Source organism: Ambystoma mexicanum, chromosome 9 (genome assembly GCF_040938575.1).
Source record: "Ambystoma mexicanum isolate Mex_15411 chromosome 9, UKY_AmexF1_1, whole genome shotgun sequence".
In the NCBI taxonomy this organism is placed as follows: Eukaryota; Metazoa; Chordata; class Amphibia; order Caudata; family Ambystomatidae; genus Ambystoma; species Ambystoma mexicanum.
Genome location: NC_090931.1, coordinates 792446424 through 792471732, shown reverse-complemented (window position 1 = coordinate 792471732; position 25309 = coordinate 792446424). Strand labels below are relative to the sequence as shown.

The 25309-nt window shown below is 47.4% G+C and overlaps 1 protein-coding gene across 3 annotated transcripts in view; it reads right to left on the bottom strand.

Annotated features, from left to right (window-relative positions):
- VPS8 (VPS8 subunit of CORVET complex) overlaps window positions 1–25309 on the bottom strand; it is a 2529257-nt gene that overhangs the window by 1819558 nt on the left and 684390 nt on the right. For all 3 annotated transcript variants that reach the window (XM_069615741.1, XM_069615740.1, XM_069615739.1), the window contains exon 15: window positions 12662–12736. In XM_069615741.1, coding sequence (XP_069471842.1) covers window positions 12662–12736 — 75 coding nt within the window. The remainder of the gene's footprint in view (window positions 1–12661; window positions 12737–25309) is intronic.

Genomic DNA, 25309 nt, shown 5'->3' with positions numbered 1-25309 from the left:
ATGGGAAATTGTCTGTCCTGTGGCGACCATAGGTCGAAACCTGAAGATGATCCAACGTCACGCCCCACCCAATAAGGGAGGAGTCTGTTGTAATGGTCGTTTGAGGGGAGGGCTCCTGAAAAGGAGCGTCCACTGACAGATTGCTGGAAGATGACCACCATAGGGGATCTGTCATCATGCAGGGTGGAACCGGAATCATTTTGGTGTCACGTCCGCTGCCTCAAGCCAGGAGCTCCGAGGAGCCATCTGCGCAAGTCGCATCTTGAGATGAGCAAGGGGAAGAGCAAGCATGCACGAGGCCATGAGGCCTAGAAGCCTCTGGAACCACCAGGCTGACATGCTCTCTAACTGAATGAAAACCTGACACGTAATCAACAGATCCGCCATCCTGTCCACAGTCAGGTACACTCTGCAGTCGATCGTGTTCCAACAGAAACCCAGGAATATCAGGTCCTGAGAGATTGTCATGGAGGATTTCTGCCAGTTCACCGACAGCCCAAGGTAGAACAGGAGCTGGAGGAGAGACTGGAGGTTGCTTGAGGCTTTCACTGGACAAGGACTGCGCAGAAGCCAGTCATCCAAATATGGATACACATGAATACCATGTAGCCGCAGAAAAGTCGTGATGACCGACATCATCTTCGTGAAGACAAGCAGCGCTGAGCTGAGATGAAAAGGGAGCACTCCGAATTGGAAGTGCTCTTTTCCCAGGGAGAAGTGCAGATATTTCCAATGCAGGCTCTAGATCAGGATATGCATATACGCGTCCTGAAGATCCACAAAGCTGAGCCAGTCGCCCCCTTCTGAAGAGAGGACTTTATTTGGCAGGGTGTGATCATCTTGAATTTCTCTTGGGGAAGAGAAAGGTTGAACTGGGAAAGGTCTAGGGTTGGTGCGCAGGCCAGCCTGGTTGGGTTTGGGCACCGTGAACACACTAGAGCAAACACCCTCCCCTCGCTCCACTAGGGGGAAAGGCTTCCACCACCCTTGAGATCTAGAAGCTTCTGGTCCTCGGCTCTGAGGGAGGGCGTCCCCGACTGCTGAAAAATAGGATTGAAGGGTGGGGGATTGGCAAGCAGAAGCCCGCCTAAGCAATGGACAAAACCCACTGGTCTTTGGTGATGCTTTGCCATCCCTCCACATGAGACGAGATTCGTCCTCCACCAGAGTCTTGTGCGAGCGCCAAAAAATATCATTTTTCAGATTTTGCGGCGTAGACACTACCTGTCCCTGAAGAGAAGGCTGAAGACAGAGAAAACTCGACCCTGCTGCTGTCTCCGATGGGAGCTACCTGTCGGAGGATCAGCTCTGCGTGACCTGTGGTCCTGGAACCCTCTGAAGCCTGAGGCGGACCAAGACTGGGATCCAGCTCTCTGAGCTGTGACTGGAGGCTTCACAAGCACCGACAGAGACTTGGCAGTTTGCATGCTCGCCTTAGTCTTTGTAAGCTTGTCATCCGTTGAAGAATGAAACAACTCTTTGCCGTTAAAAAGCAGGTCCAGAACTTTATCCTGGATCTCCTTCGAAAACTTTGTTGCTTGAAGCCAAACTTCACAAGAGGTGTCCAACCCCAACATGAAGCCTCGAGCTGAGGTATCGACATGGTGCGCAGCAGCCTTCAGCATATTCTGCGCCAATACCCTGGCTTGTCCCCAGGAATTAACTCCTGGAAGTCCGCCAAATCCCTCCCGTTTCATATTCGCCGCCGTCAAAATGAGCTCCGCGTTAGCCTGATTCAATTGCAGCGCCAAGTTGGAAAAAACCTTCTTGGCCAAGGTATTGAGCAACTTGTCTTCCTTGGCCAGAACTTGAGCTGCGGCAGCAGAGGTCGCAGAGGCCGGCGTGGATTGCAGAGTGGCGGTCGCTACCACCGCTGAGGAAGGGATCGGACATGATGCCAAGGCTACTTCCTCTGAGGTGTGAAGCCTGTAACATGCGTCAATTCTCTTATTGATATGTAGCTCAGTGTGGGGTTTATCCCAGACTTTGCGGGCCTCGTCCAGAACGTCCCTTTGAAGGAACAGGCCAGTGCGCTCCTGCGGAGACAAGGTGAGTGCCCCCGAAAGCACCCCTTCCTGCGGAGCGGGTGCCTCAGCTACTGGTTTGTCAAGGAGTGACTGTCCAGGACCCGGTCATGGAATGTTTTGACATAGCGGGGCTGGTCCTCACTATCCTGAACTGCCTGAGGGTCGTCCAGTACGTCAGGATCGGCCGGTTGCGATGCGACCAGCGTCAAATTGACGTCTCGCTCTGCTGGAGTCTTGTCAACCGGAGACAAAGGAGGCAGAGGCGAAAGAGGTGGAGGCGGGCCGGGAGGTAGAGGTGGTACCGCTGCCGTGGCGACAGGTGCCGTGACTGGAACTGCCGGGGCAGAATGCAGCACCGGAGGGCAGATCTCCCTAAAAAGGCCTTTAAAGTACTCCCTCATGGGATCCGTGTTCATAAGACTCTGAAACTTCCCGAAAAAGGCATCCTGGAATGGGCAGAGGCCTCTCATGAGGGACATACCCCCACAAACGTAGTGAGGGAGGCTGCCAAGAGGGCCCGCCACCAACAGGGTCTACATAGACCAATGGGGCAGAAGTAGGAGGAAGCAAGACCGTATGCGGTAGTGGCATCCGAGCGCGCCAGTCATAGAGGGGCGAAACGGATACACACTGTCCAGTGGACAAGGTTGTTCACCAAAGAGAAGGTACCCAGCACCTGCCGACAATAGCGTGGGTGTGAGGAAAGAATCCAAAATGGCCACCGTAGACTACACGGGAAGGCCTGCCATTTGGGTAACTCTACAGATTGGTCAGGTCAGACTTGTTCGGAAGTTTAACCTTGACAGAAGGATCCTTGGCAGAGCCGGTACTATGGGGCCTGGGATGTTTACTGGACAGCCTGTCGTGACCCTTTGAATTAGCCTCTAAGAGAGGAACCTCGGCCAAGCTGGTAACAGAGGAGAAACGGTCAGCAACCTCTCCCTGTGCCCCCTCAACAGAACTGGTATCACCGCGTGCGCAGGAATGTTGAGGAATCCACCTCATAGACAAGACCTTAACGGGTCTCTCAATTAGTTCTGTCGGCACACACCTTAGCCTCGATGAGAGGAACCTCGGAACAGAGTCCAGTCTGTATAGCTCCCCCAAGAGGGGCATTGAACCGTGGTGTGCTACAGAAATCCTCAACGGAGGCCTCAGGGTGCACCTCGTGTCTGTGTGGGAATCTCCAGACAAGGAGACCTCGGAGCGAACTCCGGTACCCAAGGCCTCAGCACGACTGGGCTGGCTATTAGCACCTGGTTGGTGAACCTCAGATCGTGATCCGGTGTCGGCAGGCCCCTCGCGTGACCCCCTCAGAGAAAACCCCCTTACGCCTATTAGGCCTACGAGGCACCTCAGGGGGAAACCCTGGTAGCAGAGCTCTTCAAGCCCCTCCCCGACCTGGAGGACCCCGGGAAGGAGTCCCCCAGCCTGGGTGCCCTAAAAAGTAAGGAACTTACCGGGCTTCTCTTCTTTTCGCCGCTGAAGAGTTGAAAATGCGTTGGATTTACTCGCTGGAAGATGTCATCTTACTGACGAAGACGCTGAAGTGCTTGGACCAAAAGGGAGTCGCAGTACAAACACGAATCCCAACGGTGATCCGGTCCAAGACACTCCAAACAGAAATAGGGATCCGTCCTAGCGGAGTGATGTTCGCAAGAGGAACAAGTGGCAAATCCCAGACGCTCCGGCATAGACGGAGGACTACGTGACCGCAGAACCCGAGCAGGAGAGAAGGACAATGGGAAAGAAGAAAAATGTCTTCCCGGTGATGCAAGTGCATCCAGCCCCGACCGCGCAGAGCAAAGGACTGAAGGGCGATGCGCGGCGCAGAGCAAAGGAGGAGAGGACACATTTTTCAATTTGATGCTTTTTTATAAAAGTGCTCCGGTCCCGTACCACTGGACGGAATGTCCCAAAAGTATGGAGGAAAGGGGACGGGTTGTAGGAGTAATGGGGATAAGATAATTTGTTGAGCTTTTATTTGAAAATATTGCACATTTTCAAGAAGTGAACAACTCTAATTAACAAGGAGGAAGGCAAACCTGGCAAAAGATATCTCCAGAAAGTTGTCGAGTTCAGGGAGTCATTCCAGTGAACAAACTTCAAAAAGAGATATTTTCTTAGTGGCTGGAGTACCTCACAATTAATCAATAAGAGCTTTAGAGTTTCTACTTCAATACGGCAATATCTAAATACAGCATTTTCCTGGGTTTTTCGTATAGCTTTAATTTCCCCCAGTTTGTAGGATGTTAAATCAGAACCTTAAGAAGATGTCTCTATACCGTCTATCTGGTGACTGCATTAAGTATTTCTGCAAGGTTCCTTTCTTTTACATTCAGAGGAAATGTCCCTCTACAAACTATACTGCAACCTATTATCACATGTGTTAATCCAATCCATTTCCATTATTTTCTTTTTGATTTGGACTGGATTATCACAGAGTAAGTCAATCTGCACTTCAAATTGCAATAATATGGTCTCAAACTTTTTTATAAGTCAGCGAATGACCCTCTTTCGTTGAATTTCACCTAAAAAGGTGTTCTAGATCGAATTCTTTCCACCCATCAGTATCTTGCGATATAGGAAAATAGTCCTCAGATATGCAAAAGACAAAAGGGAGTTCAGTCCTAGTTCATAGCAAATTAGTGTAATACTGACACAATTGGGGAGATGCACAGCTTTTCTCCACAGCAGACCTTATAGTTTGTCTAGTTCCAGATCCTCAACCCTAGAGTAAAAATCTAAGCAGTACAGCAATACAGGCATTGCTTTGGTTGTATACAATTGAGTAAGAGGCCTGATAGAAAAGTGGCAGTATTTGTTAGTAATGTATATCATTTGTACTGCCAATTGTCTGGCCTTTGCCCATTTGTGGGGCATCTCCTTGCCCACTCCCCGAGGACACCCTAACCAGGTGATCCTCCCTCGCATGTCTACCCCCAGGGTCAAGATCAAATAGCCATGGTCCTTCCCTTGCCACCTGAATAAGGGATCGCCGGGGACTGAGTCGTGAAACACCCTCAGGTTTCTCACACTAACTAGAGATTCCATTGCTTAAGTGTATATTCTAAAAGCCCAATCAATTATAGTGCATTGTTGCACTTCTCTGTCTAGCTGGAATTATTGGAGTGCTGTGTGCGTGTGTGTGCGCGTCATTGTAGCCCTAAACTACTCTCACACTCCTCCTGAGACTAAGCCTTGCAGCTCTACTACCTACCTCGACTGGGTTTGCCTATACTTCATTGTTTTTCCTGTTCACCATGATAGGTTGGCCTCCCAAAATCCAGCCCCAGGGTTGACTTTAGAAATCCAGCTTTACAGGGGGTTTCACCAACAAATAGTGCACCCAGCCATGGATGTCCCCCAGCCATGGGTGTCTCCTTGTTATCTGCTGTGAAGGCTTGATACATTCCCAGGAGGACAGGATATAATCACAGGGTGTAGGTTGGGAACTGGTGCTTATAAGGAAGCTCTGCCACTGTCATGCCTGCCGGACATACCTCTGGACCAGGAACATCTTCTCCATACAAGATGAGTTACGCCCATAGAACCAGTAGACATTTTTACTCAAAATGGAGGTTGTTCAATACATTGCCCGGAAAACGACGTCTGCATTTTTCACGTGTATCACGGCAGTACGTACATAAGCAGCGTGGAAACTCCATTCGCTGCTTCTGATTAAGTCAATTTTGGCGTTGGCGTTGGTAGCTGAACTCCGGACCTGCGTTCTCGCATTCTTTTCAGCAAACTTCTTTGGCCTAATTTGAGCTCGTTTTCCTCCACACACTAATTCCTGGGTTGCGTGTATCCTGTTCGCGTGCCAAATCTCCACGCAGACGCTGTCTGCAAGTACAGCTGTCCTGAGCTGCGTGAATCCTGTTCACGTGCCAAATCTCCACGCGGACGCTGCCTGCAAGCGCGGCTGTCCTGAGCTGCGTGAATCCTGTTCGCGTGCCAAATCTCCACGCGGACGCTGTCTGCAAGCGCGGCTGTCCTGAGCTGCGTGAAGCCTGTTTGCATGCCAAATCTCCACGTGAACGCTGTCTGCAAGCGCGGCTGTCCTGAGCTGCGTGTATCCTGTTCGCGTGCCAAATCTCCACGCGGAAGCTGTCTGCAAGCGCGGCTGTCCTGAGCTGCGTGAATCCAGTTCGCGTGCCAAATCTCCACGCGGACGCTGTCTGCTAGCGCGGCTGCCCTGAGCTGCATGAATCCAGTTCGCGAGCTAAATCTCCACGCGGATGCTGTCTTCAAGGGCGGCTGTCCAGGGCTGCGTGAATCCTGTTCGCGTGTCTAATTCTTCACGCGGAAACGCTGTCTACAAGCGCGGCTGGCTTGGCTGCGTGTATGCTGTTGCGTGCAATCCTGCACGTGTTTTTCTGAACTACTTCGAACTTTTGGTACCTGTGACACTCAACAGGTGAGATTCTTATTTTGTTCTTTGTGGGATAGGAAGTATTTCATGAACTATTGGAAAGTGAATGTGCACAGTACATTGGACGCTATCCTGTGGTGCACCAACCCGGTATCTAGCGAGAGCCTCGTGCCGTTCGGGATAAGTCTCCCTTACTAATTTTCCCTTCCTTTGTCGTTTGTTCAACTCTTGGGACTCTTCTAGAAACTGTCCTGGAATTCTTCAGTTTAGCATTAAGGTCAGTGTCTGAATTAATCCCCATTCTGTGTTTCTTCGTATTTAACTTGGGACAGTGTCTTATGATACTTATCTATTATAGGCATACTTCCTGTACAATTCCCACTCCCTTCCCAGTGATCCATCTCTCTGCCTGTTTTATTCAGTCAGAGAGTTGTATCATTTGGAAGGTCTAATTTGACCTGCCTACAATCAAGTCGTGTGAAGATAGGATCCGGATAAGCCCTACCAAGTTGTATCCTTTTTTGGTTACTGTATCCTTTTTAGTTGATACTTTGGTGATTTATGACAGCCGCTAACAATAGGGAAGTCACCTCAGGGGGATATTTACTGCAGGCTTTTTGATTTCAGGTAGACAGGCGAAGGCAGTAGTATAGAGTTAGCCTAGGCGAATATCTGAGCCCAGAAGACCGGCCCGGTCATTTTGAAAATGCATATGCTATGCTTCCTTCTTGAAACCCGCCCACCCCATAATTTCCTGTAGACAAGGCACTCTCAGAGGTGGCATCAGAAGGTGAAACCCTTGTTAGAGCAGCAAGTATTGGCCGCTTACAGAATGGACCACTCAACTGTGTCAAATTGACTATATAAGTGGGTGAACCCCCTGCCCCCCCTTAATTGAATCATCTTCATACTCACCTTGAACCAACCTTCATTTAGCTGGAACTTTGTTAGAGTGAAGTCTGATCAAAGTCCACAGCCATTAGGGTGAAGATAAACATTTGCAACGAGATCGAAAAGTCCTACCCACTTCAAGGAAATATTTAAAGCAAACTGCCGATAGAAGAGGACTACCTGCAGCTTGGACACTGGAAGCCAGACCTTTGCCTGCTAAACTGGAAACCCTGCAAGTGTCCCTGGAAACTCATTGGCTGGGTAGGGAAGAAGGCAGACTAGCTTTTGCATGGTCTCACAGCACAGCAAGGACCTGATGTTTGGAAATCTAGCTGTTGCCTGCTACTTGACTAATGGTGTTCAGGAACTTGCCTATTCAAGTGACAAACCCTGCAAATATCTCTGGTAACCTTCCTGGCTAGGAAGGGCAGAAGGGCATGCCTCTGTTCAGACCCCCTAGACAGGGACTCACAGCAGCCCAGGAACAAAGGAAGCACCTTCTGCCTGTCCAATTTCTAACTGCTTTGAATGCTTGCAAGCTACGCCAACCTAAACATCACCTGCTGTCCCAAGCTCGTTCGAGCCAAAAGTCATTGCAGCTTGCTTAATTGCACCATGGCAGAATCAAGTCATACCATTTCAACCACCTCGAGCAAGATACAATGCACTGGAAAATACCTAGCAGCCTAAGACGACGTTGTTGAGAACCAGAAAGAATATATTAAGCCATCTACAGTGGTTCCACCCCCTTGGCCTTGTTCTATGGGCCCCAGTGACAACTAAGACCACACTTCTTACCCATCTAAAAGCGGTATATGTGGTATACTGAAAACTGAGCATTACTTAGAGGACAATTGCTTGTATACCCCCCAGCCCTACACCCCCCCGTCTTCATACCCAGAAGGCTCATTTAAAAAATAAATACACATTTTATTTTGTATACAAAGAAATAAGAAACAATGCAATACATAACACAAAAACACAATTGGACAACACCATCGGGTTCAAACAAACCAAATGCCAGGAGAAGTACTGTCAAAGAACAAAAGAAGAAAATTATGTGCCCAGAGGAGCGCTGAACATTCTTGTTTGCGGATGCATATTCTCCTCTCCCTAACTGCCCACTTCTCCAAATCCTCTCCCACTCCTGGGATAGCCACTAGCATTTTATATCCTCTTCTCCAAGGCAATACAACAGTCCATATGAGCTACCCATTTTGTTAGTCTTGGGCAATCTGCTGCTCCCCCCCATTGCGCTGCAGCAGTTCATTTCATGAGCCCAACAACTGTGGACACAAACAGTTTCTCAAACCTGGTTAAGCCTGTTTCACCACACACACCCAAAAGCAGTAATTGTGGTTCCCCTGTATCCTCAATCCCGAGACAGAGTGACCCTTATCCACACTTCTGCCAGAAGCTGCAGACCTGTGGGTTTTCCCAGAGCATATGAAAAAAGGATACCCTCCGCACCCACACACCTGAGACATTCAGCATGATCCGCCCGACCCCAATTGAATAAGGCAGTACGAGAATAATCAACCCTATGTAACACTTTAAGCTGCATTAGCCTTATACGGGCCGAGATACCAATTTCCCTTGGGAACATTAGGGTCTCCACCCAGTCCTCTTGTTCCAGCGTACCGAGATCCCGTTCCCACTGTGTCTTAAGGCTCACCAGATCTTTAGTGCCAAATGCAGTGAGGACCCGATATAGGGTAGCTATGCGCTCGGGGAGAAGATTTGCCTGTATCCGGAAGCAGGCTGGCACCTCCCCAAGCATCTGGAACTGGGCTAATAGGGCATGCAACAATTGCAGTTAGTGATATCTCTCAGACTCCGGCAAGCCACTTTTGTCACCCAGCACCTGGAAAGGGATCAGCGCCCCCACCCTCACCTACATCTCCCAGGTGCCAAACCTTACATCTCTCCCAGACCTCAAGTCTACCGATGTTACCCACTTCCTGGAGAAGGCGTTATTCCGTAATGGCTGAGCATGGCCAGCCCTGCCCCCCACCCCCAACACATATGGCAGTTGGAATCCCTCCCTTTCTGCTTAGTGTCCTGCATTATGGGTGGGAGCAGCTGTCTTTTTCGACAGCTGTAAAGAATCTGGGTGGGAGGTAGCCCAGCTTTCCATCCTCTTTCAGCCTTCACGTGCGGCAGTGATGACTCTGCATGCAGTCAATCATTCACAACTGACAGTTGACCATCCCAGTAGTAGACCCGCAAATTGGGGAGACGGATACCCCTTTCCCACACCGAGCGCTGCAGTGTAGCCACCAGGGCAACATGGGGCTGGCCACCCCCACCCCATTAAGAAGGGTATGGAGAGCAGTATCCACTCTGTCTAATTCAATCTTGGGGATCTGCAACGGGGCATTCTGAAGGACGTACATGTACCTCAGGAGGGTTAGCATCTTGAATAGGGCCGCTTTCCCAAGCAGTGTCAACAGAAGGGATCACCATTGAGTGGCATCCTGCGAGAACCTGTGCGTGATTGGATGCAAATTATACCATACATAGTCTGCCAAGTCCAGACCCAACCACACCCCTAAGTATTTAAAGCCCTAGGCCGAGACCGGGCCTGGCCAACTCTGGGGTGGATCATTCCCCACCCCTTGGAGAAGGAAAAGGATGGACTTATCCCAGTTCACATTCAACCAGCTGACCCCCTGGAACTCCTGCAGGGTATGCGTAACCCGGGCGCAGGCCTCCTGCAACATGCTAAGGTAAACCAGAAGGTCATCCGCATATAGCGAGACCATGTCCTTGTCCCCATGTCTCCAACAGAAGTCAGACCAAGTTCGGTCAGTTCATAAGTGGATGGCCAGTGGCTCAATAACCAGTGTGAATAGAAGGGGAGATACCATGCCTCGTCCCCCACTCCCGAAAAAAAGCCCATTTATCCAAACCTCTGCAGTCGAAGACGAATACAACAAACGTACGCGCCCCAGTAATCTTTCCCCAAATCCCATGCGGGTCAGCACCTCTCCACAGAAGCCCCCACTCCACTTAGTCGAGCACAGGACTCTAGGGCCTACCTGGTTTGTGAATGACAATTATGCGGGCTCTCCTGAGATCCGGGGGTAGCATGGCGGTAGTCTTTGAGTGAGTGAACAGATTGTGCATGTCATTAATGTCGTCTCTGACAGTTTTATCCAGACCTCCACAGGGATTCCGTTGGGTCCGGGGGCCTTCCCGGAGCAAAGATGCGATACAGCAGCCGCCACTTTCTCCCTTGTGACATCCAGGGCATCCCTCTGAGCAGAAGTCAATCTTGGCAATACGACGTGCCAGGAAGGGAAAAATCCCTGTCTGATCCCCAGTTTGATGGTACGACGTAGGATATGTATAGAAGGAGTCTGAAGGAACTGCTGACAGAGGAGTTTGAAGAAAAGCCCGATTTCCCTGGCCAGGGTTGAGGGTGGTGGTTCCTGCCCTTCACTTTTGCTGTACTGCCAAAGGGTGGCTGTCCCTTCACCGCCTTCTCTGTCCTTAGACTGGACAGTGTGTCCTGTCTGTCCATTGTCCTTTGCAAACTGGGACAGTAACCTCAGAATGCGGCACATGCACCGTTCTTATCCAGTCCTTTCACCAGGGACCAGGTTCCCCAGTCCTCAGAGATCTTAGAGCTGCTGCCAGGGTGCAGATACCAGCAGAGTCTGGCAGTGCAGATACAGTCAGTGTGGCCTTCCCCTACGACGTTCCTTCATGCGTGGGGCCAGTGAAGGCTTCAATGTAACAGTGCACTCCCATGCCACTCCCTACCGTGCGTTTATGTTTCTGGCTCCTTGCTGGGGCTCCCGCCACGTTCAGGGGGATGATGGTCACCGCCACAGGCCCAGTCCCTGCACATAGCATTATCTTGCAGGGCGAGACAGCCTCGCTGCAGCACCCAGCCCACTGCCAACTCCAGCACTCAGCTGTAGTGTTCCTCCTCTGTGCGTGCGCCGCTTCTGAGGCTCCCGCCTCCCCCCTAGTGTTACAAACACTGCTGCAGGTACAGTCCCTGCGCCCCTGGTCGTCCACCGGGACGTGCAGGCTGATCCCTTTCCACACCAAGCTACTCGCCAGCGTTGGTCTCTCTATGTCCCAGCTGGCAGGTTTAAACTTGTCTTGCTGGCCTCCGTCTCCACTTGCAGCACCCCCAGCTTGCCACAACAGTCACCACACAAAACCGCTCTGATCGAGTGGACAGTCAGGAAAATCCCTGCAACGATTTTTCTCGGGGACAGAGCGACTTGAAGCTGTCATGTTCTTCTCGCAGCAGATGCGAAAAGCTCAGCCAACTTCAACCGGGAACAGGATTTAAACTGCACGATTCCATTGGCCACAGCGGAACGTTGGAGGCTCATGTTCTCCGGTAGCCGCTCAACTGCACCGTCTGCCCTCCATTTCAGCCACAATTCTGCATATTCTGTGAAATTCATTACAGGGGTGGTTTGTTCATGTTTTTTAGTTCATCTGTCCTTTTGGTACCCAGTACTGCTGCCATATTGGGATCAGGTGGCACTAGCATGGCAACCACGCAATCCTCCCTTGGCATCCCAGTGTTCACCTGTGTCCGTTCTAGTCTTGTGGAGTACTTCCTCTTTGGTCCACAAACAAAAGGAATTGTTTAGATAGGAGCAAGCAGTTCTGCAGTCGAACTTGCAAACCGCTTGTTCTGAACCTGCACAGTCTTGAAAGGCGGTTTAACTCCCATTCCTTGCTCACAGACCGCTAATTAATGATACCCACGAATTGGTTATCCCTCACAAGCTGGTAGAGCCATTAGGATGACTGTGCTTAAAATGCTGGGAAGGGGAAAAGCCTCTGGGCAATCGGCCAGCTTTCCCCTCACATTGTGTAATGGGCAATTACAGGTTACCGCCAATGAGGATGTCACAGCCTAAAAAATATAGAAAAAAAACCTATTTTTCCCGGGTCGCATATAAAAGATTGTATTCCCTTTGGCATGTTGGGCTCTCTTTCTTGCTCTACTCATTCTTTCTCCACCTTACTGGGACTAGCAACCTTTATGTTCCACATTTCATGTTGGTTGTTCAATGACAAACATGCTCTTCTCTATTGGATTAGGTCTCTCTCTCTCTCTGATCATGTTGGAGAACGAGAGAACGTTAACTCCCAAGATACAGTTCACTTCTAATGACCTTTCTCAGATAGAACGTCAACTTACGATAAGCCATTCTCATTAGTTTGCTTTCTCTTTCAGAGCACCTTTTATTTAATTTACTGGTGATTTGCAAGTCAAACTGTGAACGAGTCACTTCTTTGCACCTCCTAAGCAGGGTACAGGGACAAAGGAGCATTCAAATATCAGATACAAAAAAACTTGTATAGTAGTTGTTAAACTTATAATATTTACCTTAGTTCCCAGGTAGAATATCTGACCTCCATAACTGCTGATAGACTGATAACAGGCTTTCTCACCAACCAATGCCTAGAAAAAGATGCACTTCTTCTTTATACAGGCAATTTTGTATTTATGTTTAGTCTGTTCATTGAAGATATATCAAATTAAAAGTATATAGAAAAAACAGAAATTATATATAAAAAAAGAACAAAACATTAGACCAATGACAAGATGGTTATTCTCAATCAAAATAAAAAGATAATTGGTACCCTACATAGATATACATGTGACATTACACCTCTGTTGGGCATTTGGCAGATTCATACATCTGCATTTTAATCACATTTTTAAACATAAAATATGTTAAAACTGTATAATACATCAAAGTTTGGTGCAGATCATGAGCGTAATAAGGAGCAAATATTAATTTATTTACATGGTTTTACCGATCTGCCCACGTTCCCCCACATTGGAAAAAGGCCAGGGAAGGGGTCCTGAAAGGGAATGAGGTTTCCCTGCAGTGCCAAAACTGGGCTCAGGGAAGCGGGTTTGGGTGAAATCGGCCTGCAGGGAAACATCATAGATCCGGTTTTACTATGCATCCTTTCGCAGACAGGGTTAGACCGTAGTTTCTTCTCTTTTTACATTACTGCATTAGGAGTCATATAGAATGTACTAAAAAACAAAACGTGTCAGTAACTGTTATTACAGGGTGGAAAAAATGGCATTCGTTAAGTCATGCTGTGATTTTGTCAAGTGTAATTTCCCCAAACAATTGGCCTCTTAACGCTAAGTAAACCTGCATGAAGTTGCAGAAAAAGTGTGAAATTCTCGAACAGGTAGCACAAAGGAAAGAGGTTACAGGTTAGTGGAAATAAGCAGAGAAGAAAAAATGACTTTCCTTTTATTCATGTTCTTTCTGGTGGACACATTATTCCTCATCTTTTAAAACATGCAGTCACACCGGAAAACTTTCTCCCAGCCACTAACTGGTGCAGATCGGCTCAGTCCTTGAGCCGTTCATATTATTGGCCTTGTCTAGTACTGCGTCAACATGCTTGTGCAGAGACGCTAGCACCATTTTCCTCAGGTTTGCCTATTTTTCCACAACGGCAACGCAAGGACGGCTGAACAGCTACAAAAGCTTCTTATGGTCACATATCATTTTCTTCCAAAATGTAATAAAAATGAACAGTTCTGTAAGAGGGGTAGGTGGGAGGGCTATAAGGAATCTAGGAGGAATACTGTGTCCACCAGAAAGAACATTACCAAAGGTAAATTTGTTCTTCTAATGGTCAAAGTCCTCTCACAGATGCCACATCTTTTGAAAGACGTGCAAAGCTGTTTGTTATCGAATGGAGGAGGGTATGGAACCGGTTGTTAAAACAACATGTTTTGAAGGGCTGACTTTCCATCTTTGAACATTGAGTCTGGCAGATAATGTTTTGAAAATGAATGAAGGTGGGCAGACGTGCAGCATGAATTTTGCCACACGGCCTCCTCTTTGTAACAAAGTCATCGTTCCCATAACTCTCGTTCAGCGAGATCTAATGCCCACAGGTATTTGTTTGCCCACAAATCCCTAGCATCAAGTGATACATAATATCACTAATGGGAAATAATTCTCTTGGATACCATCTTTCCTTTTTTGGGCACAACCTATGAACATATGGTCATCAAACCTAAAGCCTCCTGTTCTGGATAAGAATAATGTTAAAGCCCCCATGGGGTCCAGTCTGTGCAACCTTTCCTCAGCCTTAACTGGTTGAGGGGGTGGAAAGAATAATGGCAAGTGAATTTTTAGCAAAAACAAAATTCCTATACCACTTTTGGAAAGAACAAAGGTTTCACCCTAATGAAACTTTATCTTTGCTAATTTGTAAAGTCTCAGGCTAGCTAAACGAGACTGAAGCTCTGAAACTAATTTAATCGATGCAAAAGCAACTAAAAAAGCAATTTTAAAATACAGAAGCTTCAGGGGACACGAGTGAAGAGGCTTCAAAGAGGCTGCGATTAAAAAGATGAGGATTACATTTAAGTCCCATGCTGGAACTTTAAGGGATTAGGAGGAGACATGATTTTGAGCCCACCTCGTATCTAAGGTTGGTCAGTGACCTTTGACCAATCAGGCATTTGGTTGCCTTTATGGTGAAGTGAGCCTCTTGAAGGGCTGTCAATATATCAGGAGGGGTCTCGCATGCTCCTCCCATGTACGACTGAAGTCTGCAATAACGAGCTAAATATGCCATGCAGAATTCATCACCTCAATTTAGGAAATGATTGACCAACCCACTGGAAGGTAGCAGGTGTGTGTTTTTTTTTTTTTTTTTTTTTACAGAAATGGTTTTACCCTGAAATGCGAAAGACCTTCAGGCGTGGAAATCTCTGTCTTCTCCGGTATCAGGTAATGTTATCCCCATATATATGGTTGCCATACATATGGTTGCCGGGAAATGCTGTGGCGGGGTTCAAGGGGGAGCTTGGGTTGCGGGGTGGCCCCTGCTCACCTTGAAAAAAATACAGGTTTTGGGGGTGTCAGATGACATTTTTGAAGGGACATTATCACATGGAACCTCTTCTCCTTGGCACTTTCAGTCAGGGATATTTACCAATACCCTGAAGTAAAGCCAAAAGGAGCTCAGTTACTTTTCAGCACCAAGTTTGCACACCAACGTATCAGTTTGTGGTAAGGGGAGGGCATCTGCTTGGTGATAGCATTTAGAGCTATGTAATCCACACAGAACCTCAAATCATAGAAACCTGTCTTTGGTAACAAAACCACTGGGATGGACTAATGAGTACTGGAGGACTTTATCACCCTATGTTGCAACATCTTGCGGACCTCAGACATGATAGGATATCTCACTTTGTCTGGCATCCTATGACTTCTATATTTAGTAGGAACACTGCCTTCAGTATCAATATCATGCTGCCAACAAAGGCATCAGTCATGAGGTCAGTGAGAACGAGGAGGCAAACTGCCTAAGCAAAGAATGGACCACTTGTTGCTGTTGCAGGGTCTGTTGAGGGGGATAAAAAGGCACCCTTAATTGAGCCATCAGAAGGGCTACTTTGGAACAGGTCAGAGAGGCTCAGATTCCTCTTGTTCGTTATCTAATGCCAAAAGCTGGGCTCCCATTTACCTCCTAGGAATGAAAGTCCTCCATCTGTTTATGTGGCACACTATGAACCTCTTTGGGGCGTCCAAAGTCCACTAAATAGACAACCTCAGCTAAATTGGTCTACAACTCTGTACGATCCGGTCCACTTGTCCTGTAAAGCTCCAGCCCCTCTAAGGCACATGAGCACTACTTTCTGTTGTGATGAATCATATGGTTTACTCACTGAACCCCTGCCTAAAGTCTCCTCCCCGGTGGCCATCAAAGGCAGAAGTTTCCTGAGCCGGACCTTGGGGTGGTGCTCTGCGGGAGGTGCTCTGCAGGAGGATCACCTAGGAGGAGAAAAGGCTCAGGGAGGTGAGACGAAACCATGGGATGAGATGCAGCATTTACCTTAATTTGAAGGAGACATTTTTCCACTCCCACAATATGTAATGGCTTGTTGTAACAATACCTTGTGTTTCACGTGTTAAGCATCTTAATGTGAGTGGAATTTGTCAGAAACCCTGTAGGAGACATCTTTCTCATACTCTGGGAACTCGCACGGTTACAAATTCCCCAACCTCCCGAAGGTGTAAGGGAAGGACATTTGTAAATGCTAAAAGCATTCCATCTAAAGACCTATATTCCTCTTTTCCAAAAGGTCTAAAGATTAACCCATGTGCCATTTCTTAGGAAACAAGTTTGAAAAACTGTTGCAGGGGGCCTTCAAGTTCCATAATGCCCTCAGTACTGAGATGAGGAAGAGGGATGTAGAGGGACAGAACTGTAGGAGTGGTCAGCAGATGAACCTAGATGACCCGCACCGGAGGAATCCTGAGAGGCTTAAATGCCCCCCCACACACAGGTCGTAGAGCAGAGGCAGGAAGAGAACAGGCAGGAGGAGAAGAGGCAGGAGAGGAAGAAGCAGAGGAGGAAGAAGCAGGAGGAGGAAGAAGCAGGAGGAGGAAGAAGCAGAGTAGGAAGAAGCAGAGTAGGAAGAAGCAGAGTAGGAAGAAGCATAAGAGGAAGAAGCATAAGAGGAAGAAGCAGAGGAGGAAGAAGCAGTGCGGGCCTTATTTGCAGTTAGAGGCGGGACTGGAGAAGTGAGAAGACACTGGGACCAGTGTGGGTCCTAAGAAGGTCTGTGCCTCTAATCATCCCCAATCCAGAGGTTGCACAGCAACGCTTGCCCATTTCCAAAGCGGTGTGCAGAGATTTCGCAGTGGGAAGCAGAAGAGGTGAAGGAAACAGAGATCTCTGGTGGCAGTGGTGCACTGGAGACTCTTAGTAGCATCAAAGACACCTAGTTAGCGTGGCAGCAGCAGAGGCGAAGCAAGATGGTCTGTTCGCCAGATCCTCCAGTCGTCGGCTTCGGGACAAGTAACGACGTTGATGCCGGTATAAATGGCGAGCATGGCGCCTTATGAACTCAGTTGTCATTTTTTCCCCCCTGCAAAGGCGCATTAGGGTATAAAGACAAAAGAATACAGACTTAAGCGTTACTGGAGAGAGTCATGATAGAAACCTAGGATAAAGCTCCTTAACCGTTAGGTAGCTTTGGAGGGTGATGAGGAACTCGTGGGATTCCTCACATCTCACTCCCCTGCTTTTGATATTTAACTCCGCTATCAGACTTCTTTTTCTACTTTCTCCTATATGTTCTATTAGGTCTTCTCCTAGCTCTGCCTCTCTTCTTTCCTATGACTCTCTCCTCCTCCTTCATTTTCTTTGTATAGTCTCCAAATGCCATTATGGCATTCCTCCTCTTTATCTTGCTTTCCTTATCTCACCTTATTCACCCTCAAGCACTCTCCGCTCGCAACATCTTCATCTTTTACCGCCCCTATAACACCTAAAGCCCCTTGTGCACCTTCACGTTTTCCCTCTTTCTTTCTTCTAGCCACCAAGTCCTGGAATGCTCTCCCCACCTGATATCTGGTCATCCCCTTCCTTCACATATTTCACAACCGCCTGAAAGCGCATCTCCTTTCTTCTGTATCATATCCCAAAATCTTTCGTTATAAAATTGAAATTGTTTTTTTATCATTACTTGATTTGTTGTTACGCACTGGTTCCTTTCATACAGCACTTTGGCGAAGGTGCTCTGTAAATAAAAATCAAAAACTTGTTCAAGCGCCTCAGGTCCATGATGGGTCACAGACCTTCACTCTTTTTTGAGACCAAAAGGAAACGGGAGTACCACCCCCTGTTGCTCTCCCGTACTGGTATCAGTTCTAGGGCACCCTTCTCCAGGAGTAGTGGATCTGGAACAGTTGGGGGTCTGAAAGGAGGAGGGCTGTCTGGTGGACGCTTTAAAAAGGTAAGTCAGTATTCCCTGAGAAACCACCTGCCGTGCCCATGAGTCTGTAGTTCTACTGCACCATTCTTGAAAATGGTGTGACAGAATGCCACAAGTCCTCAAAGAGGTTTTATGGTGGGGTTGCAGTGGGGGAGAGCGATGCAGAACTGGTCTGTGTTTTACCGCCTCTACCTCTTAAAGGTCTAGAGAATCTTCTCTAAGCTTGATGTACGGTCACCTGTTTACCCTTTTGGCCATAACTGTAAATCCACAAAGAGCTTGTCCTACTGCAAGGAATTTTGAGCAGGCTGCCTTACAGCAGCCCTAGGGACTTTGCTGTGGCCTTGGAGGCCTGCAATTTCTCCAGGCTATCGTCTGCCTTTGGTCCGTATAAACTTGACCCATCAAAAGGCATATTGAGCTATTTGGCTTGAACATCCTGAGCAAAACCTGATTTACATAGCCAGGCAAATCTCCTCCTAACCTAACGCACCGCCACGGCCCCTGTGACACAGTCAGCTGTGTTAAGTCCCAATTGGAGGGGTTGTCGCATAGCATCTTTCCCATTCTCCACAATATTAAAAAACCCTCCCTCATTTCCCCCTCAGAGATGTGCTCTGCTGCCTCAGCAACAACACATCATTAGTTATGAGTGCACTTGGCAAGTGCACAAGAGGCGTTCACTGCTTCAGGTGCCATGTGGCCCCAGGCAAATTCTTTGAGCATCATACTTTTTATCATCCCTATCTGGGGCCAAAGAAGGGTTGAGCTTGCCTTACCCCCAACAGTAGCTGCTTTCACCACTAACCCGTCATGGGAAGAATGTCTGTCGAGGAAGTCTGCATGAGAGGAGGCTGGCTTAGATTTCCTTATAACAATCTTATGAACTGCTGGCCCAGATCAGGGACTTTTCCACAGCGGTAATAGAGGATTTCTTTGGGCATTGTGGAAAGGGAGGACAGGGGAACCCCAGCCTAAGGCATCAGAATCCTCTTATATGCCCCACAAGGGTGGGGTTGAGGATCAGCTTGAGAAAACGGCACTTTAGGGGAGGAATCCAGACCACTTTCATCTTGTAAAATGGAACCCGGATCAGCCAGCCTGCTTTCCACAGCCTGTAACTCCTCAGGCTGTAAAGAGAGACCAATGGGCGCGAACCCAAAAGGAACCAGGTCATCCTCTTCATTGAAGAAGCCGTGGAAGGAAGACAAATGGGCTCATTATAAATTGTGCCGTGCGGGTAAAAGGCGGCGGTATTACTGTATACCGCTGCATTACCGGCACCACCCAATTATGAGTTTGGTGGAATGTTGGGAGGGTCCACCTCAAGCTATGAGCTGGAGGTAAATCCGCTGACTTTCTGCCAAATTTCAATGGCATTACCGCTGCAGTAATTCCGCCAAAATCCCCCATTGAGTCCTATGGACTAAAAATAAATGGGGGCTTACACCACTTACCGTCACTTGTAATCCACACCTAATACCGCCCGACCAAGTGGTGGTAACGGTAATACAATTTGGTGGCATCTCAGTGGATTTCCCGCAGAGATATCACCACACTTGTAATGAGTCCCAAAGTCCCTCCTTGACTTTGGTGCAAATCTCACAAAGTCGAGGGGTCTGAGCCGGAAGCGGGCAGACCCGCTTTCTTAAAGACCTGCATCATTTTGATACAAAACTAATCCCACTATTCCTGCCCAAGCGGTTTTATCGAGCGAAAGCATACCTGCCTGTCCGGTGACAACCCTGTGGACGAGTGCCTCCTCCTTCGCGTCTTCTTGGATGAGGAAGAAGACTAATGACTGGAGTCATTCCTTGAATGGAACCCTTTACGGTTCTTCTTTGACCGTTTCTTCTACCTCTCTGGCAATTTCCCGACCGCAGAGCCTTTGTCATTGTCTGGTTTTCGTTTTGACAGCGTTGACATAGGCAACAATGAAGTCGAACGACCTAAGGCCACTTTGGAGGCTCTCTCCTTTGGGGCTGCTACTACATGATTGCCACCTAGGCACCACAGACCAATTCTGTGTGGATTGGTTAACAACCTTTTAGTGCCACAACCACAGCACTTCTTGAACCCCGAAGGTTTTGGGGTCGACATGGTTGAATAAGAACGACATTTAAAGGAATTCAAAACACTTTTGGAAAATGCATCAGAGAATTTCTCTGAGGCAATCAACGTATTACGGAGTGCTGGGCATGCAGAAAAAAGGAAAAGAGGCCACGCACCGACATGTGCGCTATTTATACCCGTGTCAAGGTCACGTCCGGTACTGAAAATGACTCAAGAATCCTCAAAGCCAAGCCGCACAGGGGATCCTGCTTTGAGAAAAATATATCTAAGATGATTAATTCGTTTGACGGCACAATCTATTAGAATGAGCAAAATAGGCAAATGAAGTGAAGCAGAAGGCTTTACTTTCCTCCAAAAAGTCAGGACATGGTTCAAAACAAGCAAAAAGAAAGGGTGCCCCGTAAAATCTCTGGAGGGAAAGGTACAAAAGGAACATCTTTTCTAAAAATATACAGAGGAAAACGTGTAGGAAATCCCACATTCCTTCCATATGGCCTGCATATAGGCAGACAAAGTTTGTGCCTCTGTCTGACGCTACTTCTTTAAGAAAACAAACACTGGTAATGATATCAAGCATGGCTCTAGCAACTACCTTCACAGTTACTGTCCTTAGTGTGACAGCTTTTGGATATCTGCAATAATCAACAACTACCAGGATATACATACTGCAAGAGTGTAGAAAAGTCAAGGGAACGCACACTATACCTACCCTCTGTAAGGAAGGCATGGTATCAAACAGTGAAGACAGACACAAGTGATCACAGTTCAAGGATGTTTATTGAACTTCAATGGGTTGGTAGAATGCCTATCTAAACCTAAATCTAAAGATGAGAGCAAGCTATGACCATCAAATAATAATAAAGCAGTCCTAGTAGAGTCCGTCAAAATAAGAGAGCCTATACTAATAAACCTATTGCCAAACCTAACTTCTAAATACAAAATGGTGTGGGATAACAATGCATGCAAAAGAAAAGTGTTCAAAAAATGATATGTCAGGATAGTTGACCAGTTTCAGCACGGGGCAAGGAGGCACGTGTGGGCTTTGCACACACCCTGGCTTCTTGGCCACGAGGTAATAGTTCAACACATAGGAATCAGGGCCTTCCGCCAAAGTCTCTCTCGCAATGACAGTCTCTTATTGCAGAGGGCCTGATGTAACAAACAAAACACAGAAGTTCCTTTCCTTTGTCAGGCTTTTCACTTTCACAAGTTCAAGACTAATCTCCCTCGTTCGGGCTCGGACCATGCCCCTCCCTCCCCCCGCCGCCCAGCATCCGGGCTCATGCCCCTTTTCTACAATGTTCAAAATTTGGTCTCCAGGGCTCGGACCATGGATCCCCATCATCCAGGCTCAGATCCTCTTTTCCACAATGTTCACAACTTGGGTCTCCCTCATTCGGGCTCATACCATTGATCCCTCTCGTTAGGGCTCTATCTTATTTGACACCATAATTAAAGAATTTCGAATGTGCAACGGGTTTTGCTCGGACCGTCGCAGGACCACTTCGATTCACTACACACAAGTTACACTTCACATCAATCTTCTACTTTCGTTTCTTTTGTCAGGATACCATACAGAGACCTTCGACTGAGCACATTCACAGTACCGGACCACTCTGTCAACGGTATCGTATTTTTCCTTCTAATGTTCAAATATTCACCAGCAACTTAGCTTCACTCGCGTTTAATCATTTTCGTTCCAGCACTCGTTTTACAATGTTGTCACTTGCAACCTTGACTTCAACACAGAACGGTCTAGCATCGGTCTCCCCAACTCACAGGCTATGTTGTTCTCTGTGGCTTCTTTGTTCTTGGAGCCACGGACGACACCACAGCGTCTGCTGCTCTTTCCAGTCTTGACCAGTTACGAGGGACGACTCTCGGTATCACTGACAATGCAGGATTCTTCAGCCTGGTGTCCTGGTTTTACATTTTCTGCTTTGTAGGTTTCTTGAAAGTAACAGCTTCCTGCCAAAAAGGTCAATGGTGTTGCCCCTCTCTCGAACCTCTAGTGCCTGGCCGTCTTTCTCCCCTCGTTCAGCTGCCAACTCGAAACTGATGTACCTTCGTGTGTTTTGCCACGCTCAGAGTGTGCTCTGATGGTCCGCCTTTCATCCTTGTGGGGAAGTGTAATGGAAGTCAAGTGTGAGTGATTGTCGATAATTGCCTGACCATAGTATTGGGACATGTCCGGTACACAGCTCGGGTGTGAGTCCGTTTACTCCCAGAGCGTGCTGTCCGTGTAAAAGTGTTCATGCAGGAAAGAAGGAGTAAAGGTGTTATGGGCGGGGGGGAGATACTGTGTCTCGCCATCAGGGGTCCCATTCCCACTCCCCAAAGACCCCTCACCCAGGTGATCATCCCGCACTGGTCCACCCCCAGTAACTGAATCCAAAAGAGATGGCTATGTCCTGGCCACCTGAATGACAGATCCCGGGGAAACCTTCTGATTTCTCACACCTCCCAAATGGTATACAAACTACAAGTAGTTGTTAGGAAAGATTTCTCTTTAGGCAACTTCCCTCCATATTCTATGGACCCCCAAACTTGTTGCTTTTGTGTTTGAACCTGTCCTGACTTTTCTACAGGGAAGTGAAGCCCTCAGCTTCACTCCCTTGGCCGTTTGTTCATTTTGTAATGGGGAAAGTGATCAGTCGTTCAGATTATCAGTACTGGGAAACTAAGTTTCCCCTTTGTCTTTTTACCTTTATGTTAACTTTTTAACAGTGCACACAGCATCTTACAATGCAGTGCAGCGGGGATACATTTTTATCACCCTAGTCTTATACACTTGGGATTTTTAGTTACTTTTCTTTGTGCATAAAGACAAGCTGGTGGCAGCAGAAACATATTTACCATTGTTGCATTATATTTAGTGTGCATATTCACATTTATCGCGTATGGCTACTAAACGTGGCCACTGCCCTAAAATGGCAGTGCCACAAGATTTTTCGCTTGCACTTTGGCTATATTGTTGTTTGCCCTTCGTCCTGCGACCTCAGGTCAGGAAAGTCCAAATAAGGTCATGCACTTGCCCGGGAGAAAGCTGCTGCTTTCGCAGGCTAGTGATGCCTTGTGTGTGTGGGCCAGGAAGTGGGTGGGAGGTCACGAAGAGGTCTTCTTTGGTGCCTTCTGCATTTCTTCTTCGCAAAGGGTTGCATTCTGCTCCTGGGACCGAACGGAAGAATCCTTGCACCGCAACTCCTGGGCATCTTCTACTGTATCCAACGGCAGGAAAACCTACATCCAGTGACCCGCAGTCGACCTATCTAGACACTTGGGAAAATCAGAGTTAGGTGGGTAAGTAATAGCAACACATTCACCTCCCACTGTGCTCCTTAGAATAAGCTTTGGTTATTCCATTCCATCGCTTTTTGATAATTCGATCTGAAAGCTGGTACCTGAAAGATAGAAATAATATTGTAGATACCTGTAACCTGTTGAATATCTTCTGGAAAATTTTCACCACCACAAGAATTCTTCCTACATCTGTCCCCTCTCCTAGGAAAAAGCTTTGTGACTTTTGTGCACAAGGCCCCATACATCATAGGGATTGGGTTTATAAAAATAGGGTATCATTCTTGTGAGCTCGTTTCATTCTACTGCATCACTACTTGCCTTATTTTAGGTTGACTAAGGTATTGAATTCCTAAAAACCTAAGGTTACTGATGTATGTTTGATAATTGAGTATTGTGTGATATTACAACCTGCTTGATTCATTGTTCTAGTGTGTGGTTTTAGGCCCATGAAAGAGTATTTTTGTACATACCTGTCTAAAGTGAATTATTGCGTGCTTCACTGTGTGGACTCATTGTAAACCCCAGAGCCCACTCACTTTCTCCTGAGACTAAACCTTGACCACTCTCCATTCTTACCTTGATTGGGTTTGGCTAACCACTCAGAGTTACCCTGTTCACTATAACTTGGGTGGCCTCCTAACATCTGTCCACCAGGCTAGATTCTAGAAATCCATCTTAATAGTAGTACTAGTAGTAGTAGTAGTAGTAGTAGTAGTAGTATCAAAGGAGCCTGGATCTTTGTTTCACTTTTGCTAGACAACTGACAAGTGGGGCAACTCATTCAGTGGGTTTCTATCTGGAGCCCCATCTAAGGCAAGTAGAAAAACATGATTAACCTCTCCTTGGTTCTGTTTGTTTCCAAGATGACCTACAAGGGAGACTTCATGTGGCAACTGCAAGAAGGAGCCAAACAATCTCTTATGTTATGACATCCAGCTCAGGACTCTAAAGATTTACTGTAAAGTAACCCATCTTTCCACAAAATACGATTCCCAAGGGGCTCACACTCCAACTGGGAGCAGGCCTGTCTCCTGAGGCATCCAAAGATGGACACCCTCTCCAACCCTTGCTGGATTCGTTCCTCGATAGATTCATCTTGTGAAAGCAAGCTATTCAATTCAGGGAGAAAAGTAGGGTTTAGAATTTCAGGTAGCACCCCTTCCTCGTCAGGTCCGGTGCCTGTGTCAGGTACCTTAACAATAGTTGCTGGTACTTTAGGGGTAGAGGTTGTCTTCCAGTTTATTGGAATCTTTGACTCCAGGGATTTAGGTTGCCCCTTTGGCATTGGCTTTGTCTTAGGCTTGGCAGAGGCAGCCTTCTTTTGTTTGAGACTTTGCACTGGGGTCTTTCTGCTGCGTCACCTACAAGGTCATTGCCCAGCTCGACCTGGGACTTGCCTCTGGACACTCACAGGCATCCTAACCACTCCTCCATTTACAGCTAATGTGACAGGAATTACTGACAATATGCAAGTGGGACCATCAGTCACCTTGGTGGATCTCAGAGGAGGTCTGGAAAGCTCTTCTGGGTTCCCCTGCACCCAAACAGAATTGAATTATATTATAAATTACTAAATATTGCAACTTTGTCATGTGCGAATATCGATACAAATTTTCTAAGCTCTTCTGGGTTCACCAGTGTGGAATCCACCACAGATCAACTGGCCCCAGTGTAACGGTAGCTGCAGAATCTCTTCTATTTATTATTATACTACCTTTGAAATAGAACTTGGTATATTATCTGTAATGGCAGCATACTCTTCAGCAACTTTAAGGAGATGTATGGTGACGGGTCTCTTGTTTAGGGTGATAAAATTGATCATGCCAGCAAAAGTTGTTAGTTTATGGCCTTGAACCCACCCACCTACACAGGTTTTTTAGGGAGTCA